We start from the raw sequence: 12,973 nt of genomic DNA on the forward strand, positions 1-12,973 counted from the left end.
TGGAGCATCCACAACTTCTCTGGGCAACCAAAGAAGATTCTTTTTCAGTTTCACAACTCAGATATTATTACTTATATGTACATAATGTGTCACTTGATTTCTGAAATAGAGAAAAATAAAATCATACATAGAAGCTTCACCAACAGATTCACACTTACCTGTCCCCACGCATACATATTGTTATGAGTCTGAGAAGGATTTACTTTTGAAAGCAGGAAACGAGCCTTTAAAAAACAAGCAACAGGCAATAAATTAATCTATTTCAAACAGAAGTTTTCTACAGTTAGAAAAAAAATTACATGTGTATGAAATATGGAATTTCTGTTACTTGGAGATAAAAACATGGAGAGATACCTATTCAGAAGAATGAGTAGCAGCTCTATAAATAAAGCCACTCCCTGGCTTCAATGGCTATAATTCACAACTGCTAACAACTTTTCAATGCAGCAGAAAGTACGCTTTTGTCTTTTTCTAAGCACTAATAAAGTCAATGTGAATATCAGCAAGATAATACTTAATGAGTTTTTTAAAAAAAAATAAATAACACAAAAAATAATTCTGGTATTGGCCCAGAGGCTCTGGCAACCACTCTCTGTTTTGTCCTACACATCTCACACAAGGAATCTCAGAGTCCAAGACAGTATGATAAAAATGGCAATAAGTATCAGGATTCACAAATTAGGTAAAAAGCTACTATGAGATACCTGGCTCTATAAAAGCTTTAAAATTCAAAATGTTCACTTGCAATTTACATGTGTTTTAGCACGGAAATGTATGTTCACTGAAAAAAAAAAACACACTCATATTATTAACACATCATTTCCTAGATTATAATATATATTTTACCATACCTGGCTTCCTCCATGCTCTGTATCAATGTATCTGGGCATTGGAAATCTGGAATGGAGAATTTCTTGAGCATCATCTATTGGAGCTTGTAGCAAGTGGTGAAAGTTTTCATATTCCGGCATATCTTGGTAACCTGATTTACGCCACTGAGCTATGGTCTGGGGAGAGGAGAAGAAAGAAGTTTAGAACTGATTCACCAATCTTTTTTAGAGGATACACAGAGCTTTTCAGAGAAGGATGTAGCATTGCTGGCCTCTTTTCTATCATTCACCCTTTTCTGCCCTATAGTATGCAAGTTATTTTTTGAAGGCCAAGATGTGCAAGTAACATGCCACTAGATGTTTGGGGGTTTTTAACAATCTGTGGTCCACCTTTCTTTCCTTTTCTGCAATCCTTTATATGCTAAATATTTAGCTCATGAGGTCAAGGCTACTATTTACAGTTCTGTAATATCCATGTTTATGACACTTGGCAAATAAATGTTTATACTGCTATTTATCTTTCAGGTCCTCTAGCACAGCCTCCCAACCTTCCAGGAGTCCAGCTGGCTGCTCAAGGTCAGTGCACTGATACAGGCTGTTACTAGGAAAGACCTGGAGGGATCCTCAGCAGAGCTTCTTCCCTCCTTTCCTTAGCAGCTGCTTTTAAGCTGAGGCTCTCATTCCTGGCTCCTGCCTGCGCTACAGTGCAGCCGTGCCTGTACCTGGATGTGCCACCCACTCACATGGACCCCCAGCCAGGGACTTGACTTCCCGGCTTGAATTGGGATCTGCCTCATTCCCACCGACCTGTTTGGTGATCTGGACTGGTGACTGAGCCTGGCTACCGCCCACAGACTGCTCTGCTTCCCTTGCTTGTGTATGAGGGGACTAGGTCCTCATTAGTGAAGCCTATGCCTGCCTTGCAATCATACTCAACTCCCTGGTCCCCTTCCCTCAGGTAGCAGCCCTTCCCTGCTTCTTCCTGACAGCACCTTACAAAAATATACAGAACATTTTTCTACTTAAGAAGTTTAGTAACTATTTTAGAAAGTGCAGCTATGAGGACATGATCCAGAAGAACATTTCTCAAACTCTCAGCTGTGAACTATTTACAGTTGCAAAGCAGTAAAAAGCAGCAGCTCAGGTCCTCCAGGGAAGTAGAGCACTAGCAAGTCACAAGCATTTATATTTCCAATACTGGGGAATATCTATCTACCTAACTGCCAGGAGCAGTTTCATTCCTCCAGGACAGTGAAAACGAAGGATGACTGTAAAACTTTGGGTTCTGACTCCCCATCCCTGAAGAATTCATTTAGAGGTCTACAACAAATGACTGAAAAGGCAAGATGAAACACATGGTGCAGGGAATAACACTCTCAAAAGTTGGAAAAACAACTGATCTAAACCAAATAGTCTGCGTATTGAAGATAATTCATCTTAAACCCATCATAACAAACAGGAGCAAAATATCGAGTACTGTCAGGCATCCGTGTACAGGCATGTTAGGTTACCAAACTACAAACATGAACTAGGAGTCTGGTATCAGCTATGCAGATGAGAGGTCAAGCACTGGAGCATGTTAGAACTGCAGCTTGACTATTATAATGCAGCACTCCTATACAAAGAGTATTTATGTAAGAATCACAAAATCTTACCTCTCCATGATAAATAAGGATCTGGAAAAAGGTGTCCATGAGGAGAATGCGATCTGGTAAAATGCTGCTGCTGTCCAGAAGAACAGGCTAAGATTTAAAAATAAATAAGAAATTACCAACTGAGGCAGAATTGAGTATCAGATGGCATTACCAGCTTTTGAATCAGACACTGAATCTTGGGAACTTCTTTGATCACTAACTAAAGCTCCATATTTGGTTGTTGTCATGTTATACATCTGTAACCCACACAATCTCATTCTGAAGATATTCAGCTTAATTCTGAGAATATAACTTCATAAAAGTTAAAAAAAAAAAAACAAACCTATTTAAGAGCTGAAATCTCTTTGATTATTATGCATTTTTCTAGTCCTTCAAATACCTCCATATTTACCTCTACAATGTCATTAATTCAAATGATATTTCAGTGTATAAGGATTCAGTAATTATCCAAGTATAAGATTTGGTGGCTGTGGTTGTTTGGGGTTCTTTTAGTCTCGTCCTTGCAGCTATTACTACTGTGCACATATATGCACCAACACTGGTGGATGATTCATGATTTATGAAATCAAACATAACACGGTTTTAATTCACCTTTTTTAAGTGAATTAATTAATTTTTAAGGGCACTGACACTATACTGGCACTTTACTATTTAATTGCATCAGTACCATATGATTTACTTGGAATCATCCTGTTAGGGATACCAAAATATTAACTACTCCAAGAATTTATTTTTTTTAAATAAAAAAATATTATTCATTCTACATTGATAAATCATTTCCTTCCATCACCTGACTGTTATTCACACATGGAAGAATGATCTTGCACCTGTAAGCAGCTCTTCACAAACCACCTCATTGTTTTAAATCCACTTTTAAACACCTTTTTTTATCCCATGAGATAGTCTTAAAAACAAACAAAAAAAAATCCTAACAGTTTGAATTCCAACCTGCCAAAATCCTTGCCTTCTGTGTTTATTTTCATTGTCTTACCATTTATGTATCAGACAACTTTTGTTGTCTCCTATCTTACACTTCTTTCACAAGCTTCTTGGAAGATTACCTTTCTATTTTAGGTTTATACAGAATGTGTTGTGATAAGGTGAGCTGGAAGGTTCTCTACCAAATATATCAGTATACATACGTACATATACACATGACAGTAACCACAGCAAAATTAAAAGCTTTGGATGAGGGTGTTAGGACAGAGAGAATTTTATACATCTAAAAAAAAAAACAAACCAAAAACTTATAACCTGTTATTATATTTAATGATACCTCTGGAGGTCCATTAAATGAGTAGGCATAGAGAATTGGCTGAACCATGATAAGTGACTGGGTTAAATCTTGACGCATAAAATGATGACGATAGTATGAGCTCTCATCTGGACTGTTATTAAAAACTTGTAAGAAAGGAGATCTTCGCAAGTGAAACATGAACTGCAAAACAAAAAAACATGCATTTGATCTTTCACAGATAAAAAGGAGAGCTGTACAAAGAGAGAAATATTTTTCACAAACTACACAAGACCAATGCCGCAACAAAATTGAATTCTAAGTCCATCAACATTTCTAACTTGCATATGCACCTCTGTCAGTTCTTCTACACTCTCGTGAAAGTAAGAGAGAGAGACCAGAATGGATAAACCTACAAAGCAGCTTTGAATTAAGAGTAAAGTTTACCATTTCTTCTTCTCCAGTATTAATTCATAAATAGTATGAATGAATATTGCCAAACCTTTCCTTTACTGGAAGTGCTATTGCTCCTGTCAGGGAGGCTGCTATGCTTGAACACACAAGTTATAGTGTGTGAACAGGAAAACAGAACATTAACCACAGCAAAGCTGAACTTCATTAGCAGAGTTGAAAAAGCAAATCCCTCCATTGCTGAATCAATCTCTCCACAACTCATAACACCTTGAGACAGACTGGAAGGTAACTAAAACAGAAATAACATGGAAGTCTACGAAGAGTCCAAAAGCAATGTACCTGGAGCTATGAGAATGATGGAATTTATCAAAATGGATTATTAGCAAAGAAACTATTCAAAGTTTAATTATTTTAAACTATTCAAAGAAACTATTAATCCCTGTAGGCACACACCTTCCTCCTACTCACCTGTGGGTAAAGTGAAAAGGTTTCTGAAAATCTGAAAGAGCTTGGATCATCCTTGTGATACTCTCCAAATTTCTGACACTGGAGTAAAAGAAAAATTCATCCCAATTAAGAAACAAACTTGCTTGGTCACGCCATTACTGTAAGTTTGTCTGGTTTTAAGACACATGATTTGAGGTGCTTACAGTTTTGTAAGCAAACAGAAACCTACCGAAAACAGTGGTTTTGCTATGTCCTTTCCTTGTGTATGAGGCCTTAATGGCTTACTATTTTTTCTCCTCTATAAAATTGCTAAGCAGAGTTACATGATTAAGTGGAGAGCACATTTAAAATTAAATTATTAATAATTACTTACAAGTAAGTAAAAAAAAAACAACTTTTGAAAGAAATTTCACATGATTTTCTAGACACCTTGACCTTTTTCCCTAAAAATATTTCATCTACACTATTATTATAGGCAGCAAAAAGTAGAGAAAGCTTTCATTTCTGCTAATCTAAAACTAGAATTTCAATTGCTGGCAATTACCAATTGCTGATGATTGAGGAAACATTAATAAACAAATCAAAATCAAATTTGTTCTTTTTCCAATTTACAAAGAAAATCTTAGTTAACTCTGCATACCCACTTGAGGAAATGAAGCATTCAGTTCACTTTTTGTTTTATTTTTAAAGAAACAGTCACTGAATACCAGTCATCTAAGTATGACGTTGTCTGAAGACAAGATACCAGTCTGACTCTTGTAATATAGTCCTTCTTACCAGTCGTATCAGTTGCCTGTCCAGCCACCTAAGCACATCAGGCCCCTCTTCTGTCTCTGCCCTATACACTGCCAACCTAGCCATGAGAATTGCAGCAGCTTCCTGGTCAAAAGATGCAGCAATGTTTTGGATTTGCGTCTGTGCGTCTGCCCAGCTGCAAAAGAAAAATACAAGTATTTGCATTACAGTGAAAGGAAAGAAGAACCTCAAAATATCCCTTCAAAATTAAGGCAAAGAAAGCAGTATTACCAGTTTAACAAACTCACACTAGAACTTCAAAAATCTACAGAGTGTAAATGAGCAGCCTCTCAATTAACCATTCTTTAATTAGAAATATCCTTTATTCATAGAGATGTCATGCAACCAGTAAAATAAAATGCCACTTACAAAACAGTTGTTGTATTTTTTTAAATATTTCTTATGAAAGGTTACAGAAAACACTGTCCATGAAGCTAACTACATGTTCCCACACCAACAATTGCCTTGTGCAGCTTTGCTTGTTCTTCTCAATTTACAAGATGAACTATTAATCTGCCCTTTTATCAGTTGCTAAAAATATTTTACTAATGTAACTAATGTAAGTTAACAAGATATTTATATCAACAGTAAGGACAATGCTTTTTTTGGTAAACTGAATTTTCCATTGTATTACCCAACTAATAATTTCCTTCACCTTAAATTAAAGGTCACTGGACATTGAAAAATGCCTGCACAATATTAAACATCACTTTCTAAAATTATGGAATAAATTAAATCAAGGAATCTGACGGTAAAAAGTTATACATTGAAGAACAGGTATTTTTACATACTACAAACAAAATTGAATTCCACAGACAAAAATAACATTAACCACAGCTAAGCTGAATGTTATTAGTAAAGTAAGTGTAAAAAGCAAATCCCTCCATTGCTGAGTTAATCTCTCCACAACTCTAAACACACACCCCACCCTGAAATGCAGCTAGCACTCCCGAGTTGAGCTACAAAGTGATCTTTGTCATTCCCTAAGTCTGACCCTCTCCTCAATTTAGGCCATAAAATTTCACTCAAAGCTTCCTCTTCATCTAAAATCACTTGGGTTACCTGATGTGAGCACTCTCAAAATATCATTATAGAACCACTGCAACCTTTTGGAGAAGAAACAGCCCACAGAACAAGAGAAGAAACTGGCTCAAAGGTATAATCATGCTTTCACCACCTGTGGCACTGCACATTCCAGAATAATAGACTGATAACAAAATTCTAAAGATGAAAAGGTAAATATATATATCCTGCTTTTTTGAAAATGATTCATTGCAAGTAAAACTTACTTTCTGGCAACTGTGGTCACTCTGATACGTCTCTGTCCACTGGAATGCTGGTACTGAGTCACAAACTGAATTGCACCACGTCCTCCTTGAGGAATAGGAGCATTGTGCTAAGTACAGGAGGAAAGAAATTAAATGTAGTGGAAACTTGAGATTTTACAGTATAATTCAAAAACGTATCAACAGATTACTAGAAAATGATAAAATTATTTGCAATGGGCAGCTTAAGTTATATAAATGGATTGTCTGGTGCTTTTATTATGTTGAGTACCTTTACTAAACATGGCTAATAAACTTGGAGACAGCTAAGGGATGTTAGGAGCAGCTGCTGCCTCCACCAGACACCTCTAAAGCAACCAATGCTCTGTCCTTCCACACATCCTTACAGAGACAACACATTCAAAGGGGCTGTGTTAAAATTGTTGATGTCATTACTCTACTTGAACATCACATGATTCACCAGAATTACAGGGCAACAAAACTGATTCTACTCTAAACTGTTGATAAATGAATCCTATCAAAAGTGTCAATCATAATATAAAGACTGGAATCCAGGTATAAACCTTAATTTCAAAACTCTGCTTTTGAAATACAGATTCATAGGCTGCTAACAAGGTAAGTAATCCCAGGAGAGGACAGTTGAAATCAACTATTACACACCATGACCAGACCAGTTTTAGAGCTACTAATAAAATTAGGCCAAAATAAATATGCAAAAAGTAAGCTAAGTTAAGTTCAAGTTTTCAAAGTTTTGCATAAGTTATATAGTATGTAATACAACATACTAAATATATAGAAACTACTGTCAGCTCGCATAGTTCCTGAGCTTCAAATATTTGGGAGAAGGGGAAGAAATAAAAGGAAGTAGCACATTTGCTTGTCATGTTTTTATCCTCTTTCCTAGTACTCCCTCAGGGAGACAGGAAACCCTGATGCATTTCAATGGAGCAAATCTTTACTTGCAAATACTCATCAATTAAAGCATAAGCTAAAATATAACTTTATGGAGTAATTAACTTGTAATCAAAACATCAGAGAAATACTGAACAGCATTTTTAAATATACATATTACAGTGCTTTCATATGTTGCAACTGAAATATATTTTAGTAACACTCTGAAAAGAAAAACTAGATTTTGATTATGAACGCTTATCCAAATTTTGAACAGCTCTTTGGTTCTCATGATTATATTCAAGAAAATCAGCTCATCATTAAGCTGTTAGTATCCATCTCTAAATTTTGACAACACAAAATGGCAACATTGTTTGCATCCCTGCTACTGTGCCTGAGGGAACCACACAAAAATATAGCACTCACATAAAATAAAATTACTGTGTTTAGTAGGCAAGTAGACAAATATTTCTTACCTGGTTGACCACCTCGAAGTACAGTGCAAGTGTTGTAGTAGGATTAAGCCCACAAATCTTCCACTGACAAGTACCTCCTGTTCCAATCTCCTGTAGACAGATTTTATAATACTTTTATCAACCAGAAGTATTACCTTGTTTATGATGCACAACACCTGACCATTTGTATTTGTTTACAACTACTGTGTCACAGGTTTCATCCCTGATCACTCTGTCAGCTTCTCAAGCACTCTTGCAAAATAACTGCAGTACTGGATGCATGAGTAAGAAAAAAGGAGATGGTTGCAAAAGATTAAAACATTAGAAAGACAGGGAGATAGCATCAGAAAAATAGTAAATCAGAAACAGGAAAAAGTACTAGACTTTGCATAAACAATCCCAAGAGGAGGTAAGAAGCACATGCAAGTGGAATGACTCTTCCAAGGCACACCAGTAAAACTTCAAAGCAGACAGCTTACATAATACATAGGGTGTAGTTACATAGTCTCTAGAAACTAACAAGGTAACTGTATACAGACAGGGATGTATTTTAAGTGACAATTCCTTTTCGCCACCCAAACATAAATACCCAGTGAAAACAACTAAAATAATCAGCCATCCATAAGAGACCCAGTGAAACCAAACAAAACTTTCAAGGAAAATTATACCGGCAATACTGCCAACTGTGCTTCTATCCACTATGGCTAGAAGAAGCAACCACTCAGTGGACAAACCTAAACAAGTAACAAGTGATCTGCAAGTTGTAATACAACCTGAACCTGATCGAATCCAAAATCTTATCCAAACGAAAAGAAAAAAAAAAAAATACAGCCCTTGCATGTATTTAATTTAGAACTGGTAAAAAGGGAACATTATTTGTTTTATGGAAAAGTTTCAGCCTCTCCTCAAATATAGAAATCTTAAATCCTACTTTTCCATAGAAGAAAATGACCTCCATTTTCAGCAAAGTTTACTTACATTTTCAGAGACACAAGGTCCTTTAGAGTTGAGAGAGACACAGGGTCCAATTGCTCCAGAAACCTTCACTTCTCTTGAAGTCTTTATATATAGAAGGAAAACATATGTTAATACATCAGATTAAGAAGAATTCAGTCTTATCATTAGTTAATGAAAACCACAATGCATGTCAGACTTGATACCTTTAGGAAAGGTTGTACATGTAGTAATGCTTGGTACGTTTAGAGAAACTTTTCATGTGCTCACTTTCTGTTCTTAATTATGTATGTTTGCTGTACCAATTAGCACATCTGAAATAACAGCACAAATATAACTCATGGTGAAAAGCTGCTGTTATTTACAAACCTGACAGCCTAGAAAGCATAATGGATAATGTCTATTTTTTAGCAAAGTAATTAAAATATTCACAAAATTAGATTTAAACTGAAGACCTGTAGCATATGACTGTACATACCCCACAGTGAATTTATATTCTGTCTCCTAAACATTTAGCTAAAAGCAAAATCCAGTTCTTTACATTCTTCCAATGTCATTTTCCTGCTTGATTTGTACATCTCTCTAAGAACTGGGGATCCCTTTTTTCATTTTCCAGAATCTTCCAGCAAAATTCAGAAGAACACATACATGAAAAAGAGTTCAATTATTTTGCTAGTAGCAAAAACTTAAACAGAATTTTACTGATCAAGAAAATAGCCCCATATTCTTCTACAAGGCAGGACTGCAGTATTTTGCAAGAAACATTATGCAAGACAGTACTTGAACCTACAGCACATTCAACTCGAAGCTTCCCACAACAGTGGAGGTGAAAAAGAACACTGTTAAACTGCTAGAACAGATTCTGGTAAGGATGGCAAATGAAAAGGAAAGCTATCCTGGACTACATGAAGAACCTGGACCAAAACCCAAGAAACTCTCACTACTGATACCAAAATCTATGCACACAGCACTGAGAGACATTTAGTCTCCCTTTCAGCTGACACTGAATGCAGGGTAAGAAGGAATTAACATTATACCTAACTCACATTTACATTATCATGGATCTGCAAAAAGACAGCCTGGCAGTACAAGCCATGTCCTAGCCAACCCTAACACATCTGTTTAGCATATTCCTAAAAAGGGCAAAGAATCCACAGTTCATAGCCACCATATTCCAGTGTTTAAATAACATGCTGCATTTTTGTATTCTTACCTTTATTTCTAATGTGCCACCAAATCCCATTTTAAATTGCCCTTGCATATCTTTCGTGAACACTCTCTGAAAGGTCTGTTTGAATAAAGACGTATTGAAAGAGTCTCCCATTACCATGTAGCCTCTAGATAACAACAAAACAAACAAAGCCCTCAAGTTAAAACAGATCTCGTATTACGCAGTAATTTTCACATGGGATTTGTATTTCTACATTTTGTCTAAAGACAATTCGCTGTAAAGCATATTTTTGCCTTCTTAAAAAGGACTATCATTAAATTAATATTTTCCTACAATGTTAAGGATGAAAATTTTGATTTGGCTTCTTGCCCAATAAGTATCTTAGGGTTATTGTTGTTATAATACATAACAACATCTTTCACTGAGAAAACACTATACTGGACTTCAGCACCACAAATGTCTCACAACCTTGTCATGCAAAGTCAGCTTACTTCTAATATTCAATATTCCAAACTTATTTCCACACCATTTTGTGTAGTTCACTCATTATTTCAAGCTTAAATCTAGGCTCAAGAAGCACAATTTATCTTTATGCTTAGCAATATTCTGTGGGTGTAACTGCAACAGTTGCTGCTTATCATGAAACATACACTGCATTTAAGAAATAGTAGTGGAAGATATTTTTATTCATCCAAAAGCATGAATTAAATAATATTAGTAAAATGTAATAGATCAAACATTACACCTGAAAGAAGTTTTGAAAGTTTTCAGGTGGATACTCAGAGATAGAAGAAAACAGACATGGGCAGAATCAGAAATTCCTCCCTGTATGCAGGATGCAACCAAATCAGAAATAGGAACAGCTGCAGGAGAAATAGATAAGCTATACATTAAGGCTAGTTTTGCTGGAAGAGAGGAAACAGGGTAAAGTGAGTCACAAAAGCAGACAAAAAGAGCAAAATTACAGAGCTTGAGTTTGATGCAGAAAATGAACAGGATTCAAACGTGCAGGTTAAGTCATAAACTTAAAGATCCTGAACAGTGAAAACTCCCAAGTTAAGGCTTACACAGATCTGAAAAGAGCAATCCAGTAGTGATTAGCATGGCCAAGCTGGCCTGAAACATAGAAGCATATGCTCACCACAACCTGTGGCTGCATCTCTCATTCTTTGTATGCCCAGACACATAGCATGTGCTTAGGATCCTCTGTCACATGAAGACATTGACAGGCAACTAAGAAGGCCTTTTACCCACAGATATACCAGTTATTAAACCGATAAGCATATTTTACCTGTAACTGGTATTGACAAATGTAACAGTAACAAGCAAGAAAAATGAGCTTGGCAAGACAATCCAGACTGAATATGGAAGACTGACCTAAAAATCAAATGGTATGTAAAGCAGGTGGCTATACTAGTAAAGATGAAATATTATGAGTATGGAAAAGGCTTTCAGAAATAGAAAGAAAATACAGTCTTTGAAAAAAATACAGAGGAAGAACTGGCAGGATTTACAAAATTAATGAGGTACTAAACACACAAGCAAGAGTCAAAAGCTGTACCAGACTGCAGATCTGCATAACCAAAGGGTAAAGGCACTATTCCCAGTGACAGAAAATACGGGAGAGGTTTCACGAGAAAGACTAAAACTTTCTTTGATCATATTAAAGTGAACTGACAGCAAGACAAGCTGAAGGAAATACAAGACCATGTTTGAAAGGCAGAGTTAGACAGAGGTAGCAAAAATCAGGAGTAACATATGCACCTGATAATCACCTAAGACAGTAGCTAAACCTATGAAAAACAGCATATAGAAGGGCATAAACAAGACAGAATAACACAGGGTTTTCTACCACTCCGAACAGCAAGGAAAAAAAAAAAGAAAGATGACATCTCTATCTTTACTGAAAGCTGCAGGTTACACACATGCACACTGAAAAACAGCAACAGTGGATATATCCCCTGTTTGAAAGTTATCTATGTTATTTAAGCCTCAAACTGATCATATCAAAATAAAACAGCAAATCCCCTTCTGATCAAACCCACAATTATGGTGACAAATTTGCCAGAGGCTGAGAAACTCCAAAATTCCAGTACAAATGCAGCCATCACAGAACATCAGAGTGGGTTTGGGCTTTTTTTTTTTTTTTGCTAAGTATTTCCTGTTAAACAATAAAAAAAATAAAATTCAAAACTGCATCTCCATATACAACTTAAAAATTCATAGGCACATACCCTGTGTAGTTGGGACAACACTTCATCTCCAGAAGACCAGTCTGATCCAACGCACATGCATATATGTCAATAACATGACCATTTGTTGCAGCCCGATTAGCCAGGGCTTCAAAATGCTAAAACCAAGATGAAAACTCAGTTCATAGCAATCTACAGTGTGAACAATCCTCATCTTCATATTAAATCCTAACTCCCAAAATCTTTCAAAAACAATGTTATCAGACTTCATTCATATATTATTCCAGTACAAGCTAAAAATACATTTTTCCCTGAAGTTAAAATTAAAACTGGAATTTTTTAACTTTTTTTTTTCTGACCAGCTGCAAACCTGACTCATACTAGACAGTCCAGTGGTTGCTATTTAAACTAGAAAATGGCACTGATTTTTGTTCTTAAACTTTGCATTAAGTATTATATCCAACACACAGAACTGAATATACCTTTCTAATCTCAAGTGCCTATAATGACAGGTGCCTATGACTGAGCTGATTGTTTAAATTCTTAACTTAAACTCCTAATTTTAAGCTTATAATCAGTTAAGACAAATTCAACAGGTTTTGGATGCAGTTCACTTGCCCAAATGAAATGTACATAAGTTGAAATGGAC

At 36.0% G+C, this 12,973-nt stretch overlaps 1 protein-coding gene across 3 annotated transcripts in view; it reads right to left on the reverse strand.

The window, feature by feature from the left end:
* Positions 1 to 12,973, reverse strand: part of SEC23A (SEC23 homolog A, COPII coat complex component) — a 28,334-nt gene that overhangs the window by 5,529 nt on the left and 9,832 nt on the right. For all 3 annotated transcript variants that reach the window (XM_062623734.1, XM_062623724.1, XM_062623743.1), the window contains exons 9-19: positions 12,367 to 12,482; positions 10,175 to 10,298; positions 8,986 to 9,066; positions 8,029 to 8,118; positions 6,665 to 6,771; positions 5,358 to 5,511; positions 4,602 to 4,679; positions 3,762 to 3,923; positions 2,486 to 2,572; positions 852 to 1,007; positions 159 to 224 (exon numbers count right to left, since the gene is read on the reverse strand). In XM_062623734.1, coding sequence (XP_062479718.1) covers positions 159 to 224; positions 852 to 1,007; positions 2,486 to 2,572; positions 3,762 to 3,923; positions 4,602 to 4,679; positions 5,358 to 5,511; positions 6,665 to 6,771; positions 8,029 to 8,118; positions 8,986 to 9,066; positions 10,175 to 10,298; positions 12,367 to 12,482 — 1,221 coding nt within the window. The remainder of the gene's footprint in view (positions 1 to 158; positions 225 to 851; positions 1,008 to 2,485; positions 2,573 to 3,761; positions 3,924 to 4,601; positions 4,680 to 5,357; positions 5,512 to 6,664; positions 6,772 to 8,028; positions 8,119 to 8,985; positions 9,067 to 10,174; positions 10,299 to 12,366; positions 12,483 to 12,973) is intronic.

This window comes from Pezoporus occidentalis, unplaced genomic scaffold (genome assembly GCF_034315485.1).
Source record: "Pezoporus occidentalis ecotype Australia unplaced genomic scaffold, CSIRO_AGI_Poc_V1 ctg108, whole genome shotgun sequence".
Classification (NCBI taxonomy): domain Eukaryota; kingdom Metazoa; phylum Chordata; class Aves; order Psittaciformes; family Psittacidae; genus Pezoporus; species Pezoporus occidentalis.